The 17,219-nt window shown below is 40.5% G+C and overlaps 1 protein-coding gene across 1 annotated transcript; it reads right to left on the bottom strand.

Annotated features, from left to right (window-relative positions):
* Positions 1-1,250: 1,250 nt before the first annotated feature.
* Positions 1,251-16,602, bottom strand: MYOZ3 (myozenin 3). The gene is made up of 6 exons (XM_073649807.1): positions 16,167-16,602; positions 11,505-11,591; positions 8,015-8,169; positions 6,451-6,655; positions 4,138-4,312; positions 1,251-2,008 (listed from the first exon to the last, which is right to left on the bottom strand). The coding sequence occupies exons 2-6, from the start codon at positions 11,581-11,583 to the stop codon at positions 1,822-1,824; spliced, it is 801 nt and encodes a 266-aa protein (XP_073505908.1). The 5' UTR covers positions 11,584-11,591; positions 16,167-16,602; the 3' UTR covers positions 1,251-1,821.
* Positions 16,603-17,219: the final 617 nt, after the last annotated feature.

Below are 17,219 nucleotides of genomic sequence, written 5' to 3'. Positions count from 1 at the left end.
AGACGAGCCTGTATGGTACCTTTACTTTCAAAGCGTCATATCAAGGCTCGTCTACAGTTTTCCCATGATCACTTGGAGGACTCTGAGACAGACTGGTTCAAGGTTCTATGGTCTGATGAGACCAAGATCGAGATCTTTGGTGCCAACCACACACGTGACGTTTGGAGACTGGATGGCACTGCATACGACCCCAAGAATACCATCCCTACAGTCAAGCATGGTGGTGGCAGCATCATGCTGTGGGGCTGTTTCTCAGCCAAGGGGCCTGGCCATCTGGTCCGCATCCATGGGAAGATGGATAGGACTGCCTACCTGGAGATTTTGGCCAAGAACCTCCGCTCCTCCATCAAGGATCTTAAGATGGGTTGTAATTTCATCTTCCAACAAGACAACGACCCAAAGCACACAGCCAAGAAAACCAAGGCCTGGTTCAAGAGGGAAAAAGTCAAGGTGTTGGAGTGGCCTAGTCAGTCTCCTGACCTTAACCCAATTGAAAACTTGTGGAAGGAGCTCAAGAATAAAGTCCACATGAGACACCCAAACAACCTAGATAACTTGGAGAAGATCTGCATGGAGGAGTGGGCCAAGATAACTCCACAGACCTGTGCCGGCCTGATCAGGTCTTATAAAAGACGATTATTAGCTGTAATTGCAAACAAGGGTTATTCCACAAAATATTAAACATAGGGGTTGTATAATAATTGACCCACACTTTTATGTTTAAAATTTAATAAAATTCAACTGAGCAACATAACTTTTTGGTTTGTAAGATTTATGCTTCTGTTCATAAAACCTACTCTCGTTTGCAGTTTGAAGGCTCTAACTTATTTGCATCTTATCAAACCAGCTAAATCTGCAGGGGGTTGAATACTACTTGTAGGCACTGTATATATTTCATATGTTGGAATCGGATGTATATACCATACGCTCATTGAGAGTTCCCCAATAACCGGCCTAGTTGTGAAAACAGCCGCGGCCTCGTCCATCACTTGTCAGTCAATTGCGTAATTGTCCTGTCGATTGGAGGAGGCCGACTGTGTTCCCTTGACAGTATGCATGTGAGTGGACGGTGTATGGACACCTTTAGTCCACATTTATTATCTATTTTATGGGCGAAAAATGTAGACCCCTCACGATGAAACTGAAGCGAACTTTCCTCCAGTAATCTTAGTCTCATTCAGTAGAACCAAGGGAAGACTGGGTATTATGGCTTTTTGAAGGAAGCTTACATATGAACGAGAACAAGCATGAATAAAGATTAAAAGGCTCAGTTTTTAATGCAGCAGCAGCAATGCATTTGTGCCCTGTGTAAGAAATGATGGAAGACAAAATTTGATGGACATGGTTTGACCGAGTGTGCACCTCCAGGCTAGGTTAAATTTGGTGAGGGACCCAACCTGACCATCTATCACAGCCACATAAAGGAGAGGTGGATTCCACTCGACTTACACATGTATGGCCACCATGATCATCCATCAGGTTTAGTGGGTTTAGGAAGCTCAATATGATCAAACGTGGTGGAGGTCTATAGACCTTGTATCTACTGATACTAACTGTCCATGGTCTTTACCACCAAATTCCGATAACCCCCTCAACACCCAAACCCAACACCTCTTCTCTCTTTTAGTATAGCATCAGATAGTTCAGATGATTCTTCTTACTCCATCTCTCCATCAAGGAATATGTACGGTGTATCGTTGACCTCAAATTTTTCATCAGGGATCACATTTAGCAAGCAAAGAAATACAAAGCAATGGCCAATAAGCCTGTTGCCCCTTAGAAATCTCCAAATCAGCCTTTGATGTATCTGCAGATAAGAGCCTACAAGTCCGGAGACTCTGGGACATATTTATTTGCCCACCCCCGTGGTGCTCTGTTGAAGCTGGGCCTTTGACACATGAGGTCCAGTCCACTAGTGGATTCCTCAATCTGAGCCTGAAGTTCTTCAAAAATATTTGGAGCATCGCCACCATTAACTACGGATAAACTTCCAAAGGGGATTGGCGTTCTGAAGACAAGAGAAAATAAGAATAATTACTAATCAAAATGATTTACACTCTTGATATATTATTAGAATATTTATTTTTTGGTTAATTTATTCAAATGGTACAACTCCATAGAGACAACTGTTCTACGGCCTACAGAGAGGGGTTACCATAAGTTATCCCTATGAGATGTATGATCCTGCACAGGGCTCACCCGCAGCCACATTATTTAGTTGGGTGACACTAATCTCTTGAACGGATTGTAAGGAAAGGGACAAACAACTCTGGACCTTCTGGACTTGGAAATTTAGGAGATGGAAAGATAAGAGACAAATAGGTCTTAGCTTCATTGTCCTAGTAGTAGATTAGGAAATTATGGGAAAGTCCAGAGTAAAAGGGTATGGTACATTAACCTGATGAAGGGTAACTTTTCAGACTATGCTCTTGTGTGTGTACATGAGAAATAACACTATTTCTGGACATTATTTGGCTTGTGTCCTCCATTTTTTTGAAGCTTAGAAGTTAGTGGGTGGAAATTAGCTGCTCTGATGTCTCCCATGTACAGCACACACAGAGACATGAGGAATTCTTGCTTCCCTTTCTACACTCCTCAACATTTAAATTGCAACACCAAGAAGGAAAAGTCATGGAGTTATGGAAATCACAGGATGGATAGACGTGTTAATGATATGCAAATTATGAAAAAATTGAAGTAATTTCAAAACATCTTAATTCATTCAGCATGAAGTATGCAGAAATCTCTGCACTTACACACCTTGGCGGCTATCAATGAGGTTATTAATGGTTGTCTGAGGAATGTTCTGCCACTCTGAATGCACTTGGGCAAATCATCAAGATCTGCTACTGGCAGCTTCCATTGCAGAAGTCCTAGGTGTGCTCAATGGTAGACAAGTGTGGCGATGCTACAGGCTATGGTAGCACAGTTGGGCCACACAGGCTGTTCACAGTAACACAAGCAACATGCAGCCTGGTGTTGTCCTATTGGAAAACAGCTCCTAATACACTTTGTATAAATGGCCGTACAACTGGTACCAAGATTGATCCATTCAGTACTGGACATAGCATATCGAGCTTAAGGTGTCAAACATTGTCTACACAAACCATGAGAAGACGTTTGCATGACATTAGGCTGAGAGCCAGAAGTCCAGCTACAGGTGTTCCATTGACTTCATGGCTCCGCTCTCAAACACCATCATGGGACAAAGCAAGACGGCAATAGGTGTTGGAATGAAGGTCTATCCTCTCAGTGATGAGTCCTGCTTTTGTCTTGGATGCAATGACAGACGGAGATTGATCTGAGGACCAAATGGGCACCGCCATTAAGAGCCATTCTTGATGGAACTTCACACTGGTCCTACTCCCTGGATTATAGTGTGGGGTGGCATAATGTACTCTCCTAGTCTTTATTCCAGGTACACTGACTTATTGGCGTTACATTGATTTACATGCATTTCACTCTGACTTGATGCTGAATAAATCGAGATGTCTTGAAAATGTTTTTTCCATTTTGTCATCGTTTGTATATCATTAACATGGCTGTCGATTCGGTGATTTCTGTAATTCCATGACTTTTCCTTCTTGGTGTTGCACTTTCAATGTTGAGGAATGTACAGTACATCTTGTATAGACTTTCCATAGACTTTAATAGGCAGCTGTAATGTGATACTTCACTGAGCCTCGCAGTAAGTAATAGTATAGCAGATTTTTTATAGAGTGAAAAGTTGGAAAGAGGAGAAGTGGCTCATAAGTGAAGAAAGATGTATGTTTCTCCGATAAGATTTACTACACCGTTTTTTTATATTTGCTTGCACTATTGTTTTATGCAATGTCTGTTTAAACGTCAGAGATCATTTATGAACCTAAATAAAAATTAACATATGATTAATCTTGTACCAGGTTTGGAAGTTATAGTTGGGACAGGGGATAACTTCCCAATCACTGGGATTCCCACTCTAGTTTTTCCCACTAAGAATGAATGGAGTGAGGTATGTGCTCTCCACCACCTCTCTATTCAGAGCCTTGTTCTTGGGATCGTGAGGGTCTCAGCAGTTGGACCCCAGTCATCGGGATAACTTACAAACTTGCTACGACCCCTTTAAAACAAATTCCATGACACTTTCCCTTAACATACCTGTTATATGTGCGGTATGTGACATTGAGAGGTGTTTGTGGGGGAGGTGGCAGTGCATCGGCTATTACGACTTGATCAGCTGTGTAGCTTTCTACCCAAGGTGACCGGTATGATTTGGGTATGGCGGTACTGTTAAATCTCTCATAAGGTATATCCTTCAATGGCCCGGAATAACCTGCGATAAAAAAATAATAAATATCAGTGTAAATCTTCATCATAATCTAATCAGATACCAAATGACTGCTCATATACATAAAGTCAAAACATTTTATTGAAATTCATTAAAAACACACACAAAAAATCAAGATACCTCAATATACAGGGACACAAGACAAAAAATCAAAATAATATACTGTAAGGACAAGGCCACTATGCAATTACTAATGCTATGCTATCCCTTATCCATGTCATGCTTATCACAAAGTACATACAGCAGCAGAGAGATACCAATAGCATTAAACCATGTGATTACCTACATGTAAACGTAATGGGCTATTCATAAACGTCCTGATCACAGAGTAGAGTGACTTCTCATTCAGGTTATTATTTTTGACACACCCCCTGAAAAGTGGCATGAAACGCGCATTGGGGTAGTGGGACACAAGCACTACCCCGATGCGCGTTTCTTGCCACTTTTTCAGGGGGCGTGTCAAAAATAATAACCTGAATGAGAAGTCACTCTACTCCACCACAGCTTTAAAATAGTAATTACAAAGACAAGATAAAAGTTCTAAATGCTATTTTAGTGTTCTTTCTCCTATAGCCAAAGATCATGTTATGCAATGTGTTACTTGTGTACTGTATGGCACTATTAATAATGTCTCAATATAAGTTGCTTTCTTGGAGCACCTCCTGGCTCCTGAACTTCCAAAACCTCTCTGAAGCCTCCTGGAATCCCGGACTTTTGGAAAGTTTCTTGTGCACAACATCTGTCGTGTGTCCCTCACAAAGCAATGAATAAAAAAGTTGGCAAGTGTAACATCCATGCCATTACTGGTCCTCTCTGTTTCCTTTTCTATTGCCAGGTGGTGCCGCACCTTTTTTGCGGGTGACACAGGACAACAACGTGGCTGTCATCCTGTTTAATTCCTCAGACTTTTAATGCTGCCCAGTTATGGAGCTTTGAGGTTTATTCCTGGCTAGTTTTGTATTACTCCCTAGCTTTGAGCTCTAGGCAGGGGTGTTCTCTATTTAAACTCCAGAACCTCTGACTCCCACTGCCAGTTATAAGTGCCCTATACCTGGTCCACACCTCAGTGCTCAGCTCCTGCAGTTCTCTTGGTTATTCCATTTTTTTTCTCAATTGCCTGACAATTTAGATTTTTTTCTGCCCTCTTAGTTCTTATTCAGCTTCCCGACTTTCCTGCCAGCCCACTTCACTAGCCAGCAGCTGCTTCGAGGACTCAACCCTGGATCACCGTATAAGGTCCACATCTCTGTATAGTGATTAAAAGGTGAAGGCCAGGGCTCTCTTGGCACCCAATAGTTAAAGTATCTAGCGCAAAGTCTGTGTGTGGAAGCCTTTTTTACAGCTACCTGGCTACCTTGGACAGAGCCACTATTACAGCTGTTAGGATCATGCCAACATTTTTTTAAAATCATAGATTTATATGGAATGCCAAAAAATTTAATTTTCTGATGGAGGTAAGGTAGAGGACCATAGTTGCCCATGGGTGACAGATTGAAAAGGGCAAAGAACATAGTTGCAGAGTAGCAGAGTATTGTGCTGCTGCATACCTAAAAATTTTTAGACTTACAGTATAGATTCTTATAGAATACACCTATGGTTGCCATACGACAATCTGAGATTTGAGATTTGCCAACTCTTTAGGGAGTCCGGCAGGTATCTTTTTTACCCACCCATTTTCCGGGAGCCTCCCAGACGAGATCTAGTATGCATTAACAGCACAAGATCGTCCACCAAAACTATAACAGACGCTATTTTTTACTACACACATTGGCCAAACATCTCATATATTCATAGAATTGTTTGTGAATGTTGGCAACCCTGACATAATGTATCTTAAATTGAAGCTGGTGTACTTACTATGAAAATCCATGACAGAATAGCTGATCCTTTCCAAAACTTATTCTTGCCTAATATTAAAATGAGTGTTTTTTTAAAGTCCAGCTCATTGTCACATAAGGCAAGAAAAAGTTTGAAAAAGTTTATATAACCATTATGTCATAGATTTTCAAGGTAAGTACAACATCCTCATCCGGTCTGAGAGGTTTATTAATAATATCTGCAGTTTGTAGTGTGAAATCTGGTGACAGATACATTTTAAGACTGGGTTAATTAACTAGAATTACCTGGAGCTATAGCACCTGGATTCAGAGACATTTTCTTTTGTAAAACCTTTAAAGACTTCTTGGGAACATTGGGTGGAGTCTTGTTGCTTCCTGGGACTATGTGTATTTCTGAGCGAAAGTTTTCCTTTCCATCAACTCCTCGTGTGCCAGATACATCATTGGCAAATGTCTGGTCAGCATTTATGACATTCACATTGCTGCCTGCCTGATAAGCAGAGATGAAGAAGACATTGAAGTTGACATGATGAAGAAGACATGATAAAGAAGACATTTTGGTGTAAGCCATTTTGTGGGCTCAACCACTACAATGACGTGTTTAACCCCATTCCCTTCAGGATCTTTGATGTATAGGTACGTCATAGGTCGTGTCCTTCACATTGATGCAGACTCTGGCGCTGAGCCCACATCTTTTCCGGCACATGATCGCAGGACGCCAATGGGTTGTCTGCCGAAGACCTCCATGCCTGTCATTGTGAATCTCCTATGAATGCCGGCTTGTGGCCGGCATTCATATCAGATCATGATTTTTGCTACACATAGCAGTACTGAAGTACTGCTATGTGTAGCACAGGCGATTGGATGATCGCAGCTTCAAGTCACTTAAGTCGACTATTGAAACCAGTAAAATGTAAAAAAAAAAAAAAAGTTTTAAAAAATCTTTAAAAAAAGTTCATATCACCCCCTTTTGACCCATTGAAAATTAAACAATTTAAAAAAAAATACACATATTTGGTATCGCTGCATTCAGAAATATCCAATCTATTAAAATATAAAGTAAATTAAGCTGATCGGTAAACGGCGTAACAAGAAAAAAAAATTGAAACTCCTGAATTACGGGTTTTTGGTCGCCGCAACATTTCAATAAAATGCAATAACGGGCGATCAAATCATTGTATCTACCCCAAAATGGTATCAATAAAAACGTCAGCTCAGGGTGCAAAAAATAAGCCCTCACCCGGCCATATTGATGGAAAAATAAAAAAGTTATGGCTTTGGAAAGAAGGGGAGTGAAAAACGAAAGCGCAGAAACGGCAAATCGGAAGACCGTTAAGGGGTTAATATTGCAAAAAAAAACAAAGCTACCAATGAGATAGCATATTGCGTAGCTGTTAATCCCAGTGAATCTTAGATTACTAGTTATGCAATTTCCTTGAAGGCTATGTACACCATTAAAATATATATGTTTTTTAATCAATAAAATCCATCAAAAATGAAAAAATAAACAACTTTGCAAAGTTCTAAAAAAAAAACACAGCATCTACATCAAAACTATAATGGTCGTGCCAAGTACTACAGATTCATTTGAATAGGGAGTGGATCCACAGTACCCGGCCGTGGCCACTATAGAAATGACGGCGCTGCTGTCTTTCTGAGAACTTTCGGCCGTTGCCGGTATCAACTGATAGGTGGAGGTGCCGATCAGATATTGATGGCCTACCCTAAGGAAAGAGTAGTGGACAACCCCTTTAAGAAGATGTGCAAATATGCTTCATTTCTATTTTAGAAGCACTTGCACAATACAATGGCATAGACTATAAATTTGACATATTCCATATATACTCACATTGATATAATCTGTGGGGTACTCAAATGTAAACCTTTGCACCCGCTTTTGCCTCTCCAAGTACATGCAAGAGCCACGATTGCGCTGCAGAGAGAGCTCTTCCATCATTACATCTTGGGGGACACTAACTTTTTTACCTAGGTTTAGCAAAGGCACTGTAAAAAAAAACAAAAAAAACAATGAGTAGGACTTCCCATGGCGTATAGAGGGTACAGAATATATACCACAGGATGGCGCTGTTTGCCTTCCTACTACATTTTCCACGTTGAGTACTAATATTCAGCCTCTCCTATTACTGTGCCAGACGGAGCAATAAAATTCCAGCTGTTCTGAACATTGCAGAACTATTCGAAATGTGTTGAGAACATCCTAGATTTATTGACTTCCTTATGTCCAGATGCATTTCACGGGTTTTAAAAAGAAAAGTATATTTCCTAAGCAATATGTATTGAAAAATGGAGTATATAAAGTTCTCCAAATGCATTATGTATTTTATACACCATTACGCCTAGCTCAACAATTTTTTGAACGCTTCTAAGCGCATGTTTAAGAGAAGTCATCAAATATTAACTTTAATGCGCCATTTTTTGGTAGGAAATATTGGTGTAATTCATCGCTTATGTTAGGTGTCATAAAGAAGAAAAAATCTACAAAAAGATCTGATTAAATTCCTGACAAATGTATGGCATGCTCCATTGGATTGTGCAGAATGTCGTAGACGTTTCCTAAGCTGAATCAGCTATTATAGGGGGTCAAATTTTTTCATAATTGTCCCACAGACCATATCTAAAAGGCCACATATTATATGCAAATTTAGGTCTTCCAAGGCAGATAAGGAGTAGGGTGCAAACTGTCCTCAAGTGGAGGGAGGTACTGTGCAAAAGATGTAGACAGGTATGGAAGAAGTGCTGCAAAGTAAGAAGGATTTGGAGAAGCAACATTCACAGAAGATCTGTGGTTAGTTCTCCAAGACGTTTGGAACAACCTCCTGACGAATTCCTTCAAATGCTAAAAGAAAGGGCCGTCACACCAAATATTGATTTGATTTTGATTTTTCTTTGCATTTTGTTAATTAATAAAAATAAACTATTAACATTTCTAATTTTGGAACTATGCAGCATTTTTTCCTCACTTGTCTGAATTTTTTGCCCAGTAATGAATGTCATATTTTGCCCACTCGTGGAGGTGGTGAGAGGTAGGGCGCGGTCACACGAGCGTACATTCTCTCATCCGAGAGAATCAGGCCGATTATGCTAATCACACTCTGATCCAAGTCTGATTCGAGTGTGATCCAATTCTCTCAGATGAGAAGAAGATGGAGAAAGAAATGTCTTCATCTTCTCCATTCTGTCAGTCTGTGGAAATCGTACCGCACTCAGATGTCATCCCACTGCAGTTCGATGTTTTCCATGGACTCACTGACTTGGCCCAGTGCGATCTGAATATCGGATAAAACTTGGGCATGCTGCTATTTTTTCCTTGGGCCAGCTCTGTCCGAGGCAAAAATCAGACATGTGCCCTTTTGTTGCGCAGAACTCTACCGACTTTTAGTATCTTAGACCTTACCCTTTTGTTGTACAGCACTCTACCGACTTTTAGTGTCTTAGACCTTGCCATTTTGTTGTGCAGCTCTCTGAAGACTTTTAGTGTCTTAGACCTTGCCCTTTTGTTGCACAGCACTCTGACGACTTTTAGTGTCTTAGACCTTGCCCTTTTGTTGCACAGCACTCTGACGACTTTTAGTGTCTTAGACCTTGCCCTTTTGTTGTACAGCACTCTGACGACTTTTAGTGTCTTAGACCTTGCCATTTTGTTGCGCAGCACTCTGACGACTTTTAGTGTCTTAGACCTTGCCCTTCTTTTGTTGAGCGGCACTCTACCGACTTTTAGTGTCTTAGACCTTGACCTTTTGTTGGGCACACTCTACCGACTTTTAGTGTCTTAGACCTTGCCCTTTTGTTGTACAGCACTCTGACGACTTTTAGTGTCTTAGACCTTGCCCTTTTGTTGTACAGCACTCTGACGACTTTTAGAGTCTTAGACCTTGCCCTTTTCTTGCGTAACACTCTGCCGACTCTTATTGTCTTAGACCTTGGCATTTTGTTGTGCAGCATTCTGCTGACTTTTAGTGTGTCTTGACACTATAGGCCCCTGTCTGTATGTCCCCTTCTTCATATATACTAAGGGTCTTATATTTATTTGACCCCCATTCTGTTGTCTCTATTTATCTTTGAACTCTCCTGAGGAGTCCCCGCTACAGGTGGATGAAACGCGTTGTGAGGGAAAAAGTAGGGACATTTAGTGGGACAGGACCATGCTTGGTTACTGTCTTTGTCAGGACGGGAGAACTCACATGAGGCACGACAGGAAACAACAAAAGGGCAAGGTCTAAGACACATTTTATAAAACTGTATGGCTACTGTCCCTTCCTGAATTTATGGATGGCCTCCTCTGACAGCATTATGGGTGAGACTGAACCGTATTATTAATTGCATTGGTTTATTTGGGCACTTAACATGTGTATTGTTGCATTATTTTGTTATATGTATTTTCATGTCGGTTAAGCCTCCATTTTTTATCTTTGACATTATTAAAAGTTAGGTTTTATTGATCTAATATATATCTCTTCTTAAAAAAATTAGACATCACTCTGATACCATCTGATACCATCTTGTCCTTTTGTTGTACAGCACTCTACCGACTTTTATTGTCTTAGACCTTGCCCTTTTGTTGTGCAGCACTCTATCGACTTTTAGTGTCTTAGACCTTGCCCTTTTGTTGTGCAGCACTCTATCGACTTTTAGTGTCTTAGACCTTGCCCTTTTGTTGTACAGCACTCTACCGACTTTTAGTGTCTTAGACCTTGCCCTTTTGTTGTACAGCACTCTACCGACTTTTAGTGTCTTAGACCTTGCCCTTTTGTTGTACAGCACTCTACCGACTTTTAGTGTCTTAGACCTTGCCCTTTTGTTGTACAGCACTCTACCGACTTTTAGTGTCTTAGACCTTGCCCTTTTGTTGTACAGCACTCTATCGACTTTTAGTGTCTTAGACCTTGCCCTTTTGTTGTACAGCACTCTACCGACTTTTAGTGTCTTAGACCTTGCCCTTTTGTTGTACAGCACTCTACCGACTTTTAGTGTCTTAGACCTTGCCCTTTTGTTGTACAGTACTCTATCGACTTTTAGTGTCTTAGACCTTGCCCTTTTGTTGTACAGCACTCTGACGACTTTTACTCTGACAGAAAATGATAGAGAAACATTTTTGTTGTTGTTGGTCAACTGATGAAACTCGGATAGTAAAATCTGACTCTCTGACAAAACTCTGATAAAAAAAAAACTGATGAAACTCAGACCGATTTACTGTAAATCCCTGACGTCTGATCGAGCCCTTACACGTATTAGGAGGGTAGCCTGTGGCATATTTTTTATTGGAGCTCCGGACTTTCGGCTAATCTCATACTAGCGATTTTATTTCTTCTCGTTCTTACCTTCCCCTCTTATTTCTCTGACTATGGCTGACGCCAGGCCTTTCCTCTCCTTCACCAGGTCTGCATACGTAGGAAACATTGTCTGGGCTGGAAATAAAGAAAAATAATTATACGGCAGCATCATTTTATCTAATCCGTTTATTACCTCAGACAATGTACAGTTATATGAAAAAGTTTGGGCACCCCTATTAATCTTAAGCTTAATGTTTTATAAAAATTGGTGTTTTTGCAACAGCTATTTCAGTTTGATCTATGTAATAACTGTTGGACACAGTAATGTTTCTGCCTTGAAATGAGGTTTATTGTACTAACAGAAAATGTGCAATCTGCATTCAAACAAAATTTGACAGGTGCATAAGTATGGGCACCCTTATCATTTTCTTGTTTTAAATTTTCTAAACGGTAACTTGGTAAGGGTTTTATACAAGTGATAACGGGTAAAAAGTATTATGGACATTTCCTTTATTCCAGGGCTAGTGAGGCACACTGTTTCTCCCTACTTCACCACAACCGAGCTCTAACGCTATACTCCTGATCAACAACTGTCCCTTACTTGTCCTCAGAGCCGCCATTAGGGCATTACTACCCTTACTACTGTATGGGGCCCGGTGAACAGAAGGAAAAAGGGAGGGCCCGGAGGGCCCGCGGGCAGCCTGTCTGGGCCCTCCCTCTCTCTGCTTCTACTCACCGGGCCCCCGGCCTCAGGTACGCACAGTTCTAATCATCAACATGCATGCACCCCCCGCACCCTGCGGCTGGAAATATGCGCCAAAGTTTGGTAAAAAAAAAAAGCGCCATTTTCCAAGACCTGTAGCGTCTCCATATTTTATAATCTGGGGCCGGGTGAAGGCTTATTTTGACTGTGGAATGTTCGAGGGGTGGAGGCGGAGCTTGGGTGGAGGCGGAGCTGGGGTGGAGGCTGGGCGGAGTCTCAAGGGGGCCCCAAAATTTTAGCAGTATGGGGCCCCGAAATTCCTATTGACAGCCCTGCTTGCCCTGCAGTTCCGCCTTCCATTTCTTCCACTGCTGGTTCCCTGGGACCCTCGCACTCGGGACCCCCACCAGTCCCATGTACTCAGTCCTGTTAATTCTTGGTACCTTCTAGCGTTACAAGCTCAGGGTCTCGTGGCTAAGCGTCCTCTCCTAGGACTCGTTTCCGGAAGGCCACTCTGTCTCTGTCACTTGTTATCTGGATCTTGCTATCCTTTCTCTTCTTCGGTCTCCTCTCACCTAAGGTCACCCCAAAATGTTGCACTTCTCACTTCGGACCTTTTTGTCTGCTCACTAACCGCTCCAGACCCTATCTGACTTCCTAACAGGAAAACAGTCACTTTCTCTTACACTAGCCCCTCCAATTCTGGGCTAGTCCCAACTGTTAACTCTAACTTACCCTATAGTCAACTATGTACATCACATAACACATTCAACACATTACACTATTCACACTACATCACAATATGCACATTACACCATATAACATATTACAACACGATTCACATGACATTATAATAACGCAATTCAACAATGAAACTTGTCTTCTTCAGAAGGAAATTGGAGCAGCAGGTCCATACCCTTACAAATAGTTTGTAGGCCTCGGTAACAGCATGTCATTGGTTTAAAGGGAACATGTCAGCTGATACATGCTGCTCAAACCGTGGGCATGGGTCTTTGAAGCAGAGGACCACCTTATTCACTGGCTATTTTAACATGTGGATAATATAACACTGAGATCTACACCCTTGTTTAATCATAGTGGTTTGGAATTCCCTTTAAAGACCTAGATGAGGTTCCCTTTTACTGTAGGGGGTCTGTAAGAGAAGATATAAAATCCCCTATAATTTTATATGTTTTCATTTATGACACAATACTGTAAGTTGTCTCCAAACAACATGAAAGTCTGTTCCAACAACTCTTAGATTGTCCCGGATTCCATTCCAGATATTGGAGCATACAGACTTCCCGGACGGCTGGATAAAGCTCCAAGAGACACTGAGAATGTGCTTCGCTCGGCACATTGACGTCTTATGGCCTTCTTCATTACAGCAGAGCATGGAGGGCAACTGGATTGTACCATAGTGTACATAACACACAATATACTCATACCTATTAATAGTATGTACTAAGGGTTAAAGGTCTATGTAATTATAGACACATACTAAATTATATTATAAAAGTACTTATAGGACAGGTATTCTTCTTAGTATATATTTCGGTTATTTACATGTGTCAGATTTCTGCAATAATTCAACAGAAAAGAGTCCGACATGGAAATAAGTAGTTCACTACCTATTTTCAAGGAAAAGCTAAGGATTGGTCCTATTAAATAACAATGAGGCCAATCCTTGTGATCAGTGGCAATGCAAAATGCAAATCCGCAGCATATCTGTGTCAGAAATCCAAAAGTTGGTCAGATTTCTGCCTTGATGTGAAAACATAGCTTTAGGGATTTTATTAGTGTCTATACTTTAAGAAAGGAAATCAAAATTTCCATGTATGACCTCAAGTCAAGAGATTGCTTGCACCAGTGGAGATGGATTTATGATGGAGGTCAACACATCACAACAATTTCTCTAGTTCTCCAATTTAACAAGACAATAACTAGGAACATTGAATAAGGTGCCCCACAATGCTTCCAGGTCAACCCATTCATTGGGGTAGATTAACTAAGCCTAATTGTTAAAAAGAGTAAATTTTGATTAGTCTATAAATGGGCCAAATTTATCATAGTGTCTCATACTGGATGATAAATTTGGCCCATCTTTATACACGTCGTTATATTTTCAACACCTATTGGTTTGCTTACTTTGCTCCAAAAATGGTGCAAAAATGCTTGCACTGACTGATGTATTTTAGGCCAGGTTCCCTGTTGAGTGCATTAAAAAAATGTCTAAAACACATAATAAATGTGCTGCAAGGAACATTTTTTTGTTCAAATGAAGTCAGAATTCTGTCATATTCTGCATAGTAAATCTCCCCCAATTGTTTCTGGTTGGCATTGATAGCCATTACACTTGTTATGCATTATGATTTGGGAACCGCTGTGGGTACCATGTTAATGCCACATTAATGAAAGCCACATCTAAATCTCACATTTCAATTTGAAGCAATAGTGTTACCAGTGTCATTCATAAAAGCCAAATTTAAGCAAGTAAATAATTTTGCAATTCTCTGACTGGTTGCTCTGGACCACACTGGTGACAAACTCTAAATTGATTTGTATTTTAGGGAATAATGACGGCTTATTTTTTTTATATTTTTGTTTTGTTATCAATTGTTTTTCCTTATATTCTTTATGCGAGTGTTTGTCAATTTGAGGTACATGTTACAGGTACCCATACATCATAAATTTGCTGTGCTTTTGCCACAGTTTTCCCAAAAAAATCGAAAATAAATGCAATAAAGTCATGATGTGTAAAGATATTGGAGTAATCATCACATTTGTGTAATAGCGGCGGCACTAACTGTGCTGGTGGGGATGGCAGTATGTCTGTGGCATACCCCAGGTAATTATTTCGAGCTTATACATGCATGCCTGAAGAAGGTAACTTGGCTATCGTAAAAAAAAAAACCCAAATAAATCAGTGCGGTATTCAATTTACTTTTTCCCTACGGGAAGTACGTTTTTCAGGGCAAGATTAACATTGATGGAGATACATGGATTAACAATTTGTTGATGGGGTATCCAATCCACTTCCTAAACCTTCACTCCTTGTGACCTGCTATTACAGTCACACATATAATGGCCAACTCTGGTGCATACAGTTGCCAAACGGTTACTAAGGGTTTCATTAATTTTGTATTGAGCATTTGGGGCCCTCGTGATGAGCAGTGAATACACTACCTATCTCCGAACTCTCGTACAGACATTTTTGGCTCTTTGCTTTTGAAGCATTACCTTCCCTAAAAAACAAACTTCCCAACTTGCTGCCCCTATTAAATGTCATATTGCTGCTCCAATAGTGCCCACAATACAATGGTATACTGTTGAAATTATTATAGTGCCGCCATATTGTCCTAAAAACTAATAATGCCTCCAGAAATGAAACTGGAAGTCACATTGGCCCTGATTTATTTAGACTTCCTTATTGTATGCCAGTCTTAAAAGTTCACTGGAGTAAGATGCCTCTTATTGATTAAGAGACCCGCACTTCTCAATGAATGTGCAGCATTTTCGAACTGGCATGCTCTTTGCTTGCATTTCTGGTGTAATTTACGACACTTTTGTGGTGCAAATTATGATGAATTTGATGGGCTGACTTCGCGTCACCCCAGCTTTCCTCACTCTGGCAGAGTTGGCTTAGACTGGCATAAAAACACCAAAAATTAAAAAATTTAGAATTTCACAAAAATATCAACTTTTTTTGGCAGAAAACGAGGGCCATTGTCTTTCAAACTAAGCATAGTGCCCCCCAATGTAAATGTAACACATAGTGCCCCTCATACCCTCCTTATAATCTGGCGCTGATTCACCCATATTAGGGTCAATGTTATAAGAAGCCAATTTACTTATGTTTCCTGAGTGCAGAAACATACAAACATCAAACAGATGTTGTACCAGTCAGGTGCCCAGTGCTGAAAGATAATGGTACTGCCCCCTGAGCCCCTCCAACTGTTTATACCATGGAGTACAGACTACTATAGTCATTGAGTTGATAATCTCACCTGGTGTTGATCAGCTTTATGGAATGCTTATTTCCTCTTCAGATGTTGATATATGATCTTGTCTTGTATATGATTTTGGTTTCTTGTATTCCTTTTGTGCCTATTTTCTTCTGTTGCTCACGTTCAGCCGTTTCTCCCTGTTGGATGCTGTGACAGTTCTGCCTTATCCACTGGTGTATTAGCGTACTTCTTGTATTACTATCCTTTACTAAGTCTTACATCTGCTTCTGTCTATCTCCTTCAATACGTGCCTCCTCCCGCTATGGTGCTTTATTACTGCCTTCTTGTACTTGTTACTATCCTTTCCTTCTACCCTCTTGCTCGGAGCCTCATTCTTCACTCTCGCATCTCACCCTTGACTCGGTCTCAGGATAGCTGTTGTGGGTCATCCTCTAATGACATAATGTCACTATTACAGGGTGACGGGGTAAAGATAGCTCAGACGACACTCCATATGTAAAGATCATCATGGATTTCTTGTTTTAAGTGTTTGTGCTGCTAGGTGTCTTATTACTGATATTGACTGGTGACCAAATGCAATCTCAAGTCTAAAATTAATATTTCAAATAAAATCTTTAAAATATAAAACAGATGTAAAACATCTTATGTTGAAATTTACAATGTGATGGCTCGTCTACTTTTGTTCTACCCAAAATTTAGTTTTTATAAATGTTTTTGGCCTTCAATTTTGATAAAAATGTCTTGAAAAGAAAAGCTCCTGCTATTACCACTTCTTTAAAACGGATATCTTAATCTTTGTTACCAGTTACCATGTATATCTTCAATTTGTGGAACCATATTATGCCATGTTTCTCATTTTCTGCTGCCTTAAAGGGCTTTCCTAGTTTACGTATATAGAGGGTTGTAGTTTTGCAACATCTGGAAAGTCACAGGTTCAAAACGTTACCTACAACACGGCCACCAGCTCCCATGCAACAGCATTTTTTCTAATCACACTTGGACTTCTCACGTTGACTTCTTGAAGGCCTCTCTATGCCCTTCTCCAATCTTTTTGTATCCATTGGACCCAACACAAGCAAACACCAGAAATCT

The sequence above is a fragment of the Phyllobates terribilis genome, unplaced genomic scaffold (genome assembly GCF_046119375.1).
Source record: "Phyllobates terribilis strain yellow unplaced genomic scaffold, ASM4611937v1 Scaffold_10__3_contigs__length_209671492, whole genome shotgun sequence".
In the NCBI taxonomy this organism is placed as follows: Eukaryota; Metazoa; Chordata; class Amphibia; order Anura; family Dendrobatidae; genus Phyllobates; species Phyllobates terribilis.
This window is presented reverse-complemented; position numbering and strand designations above follow the sequence as displayed.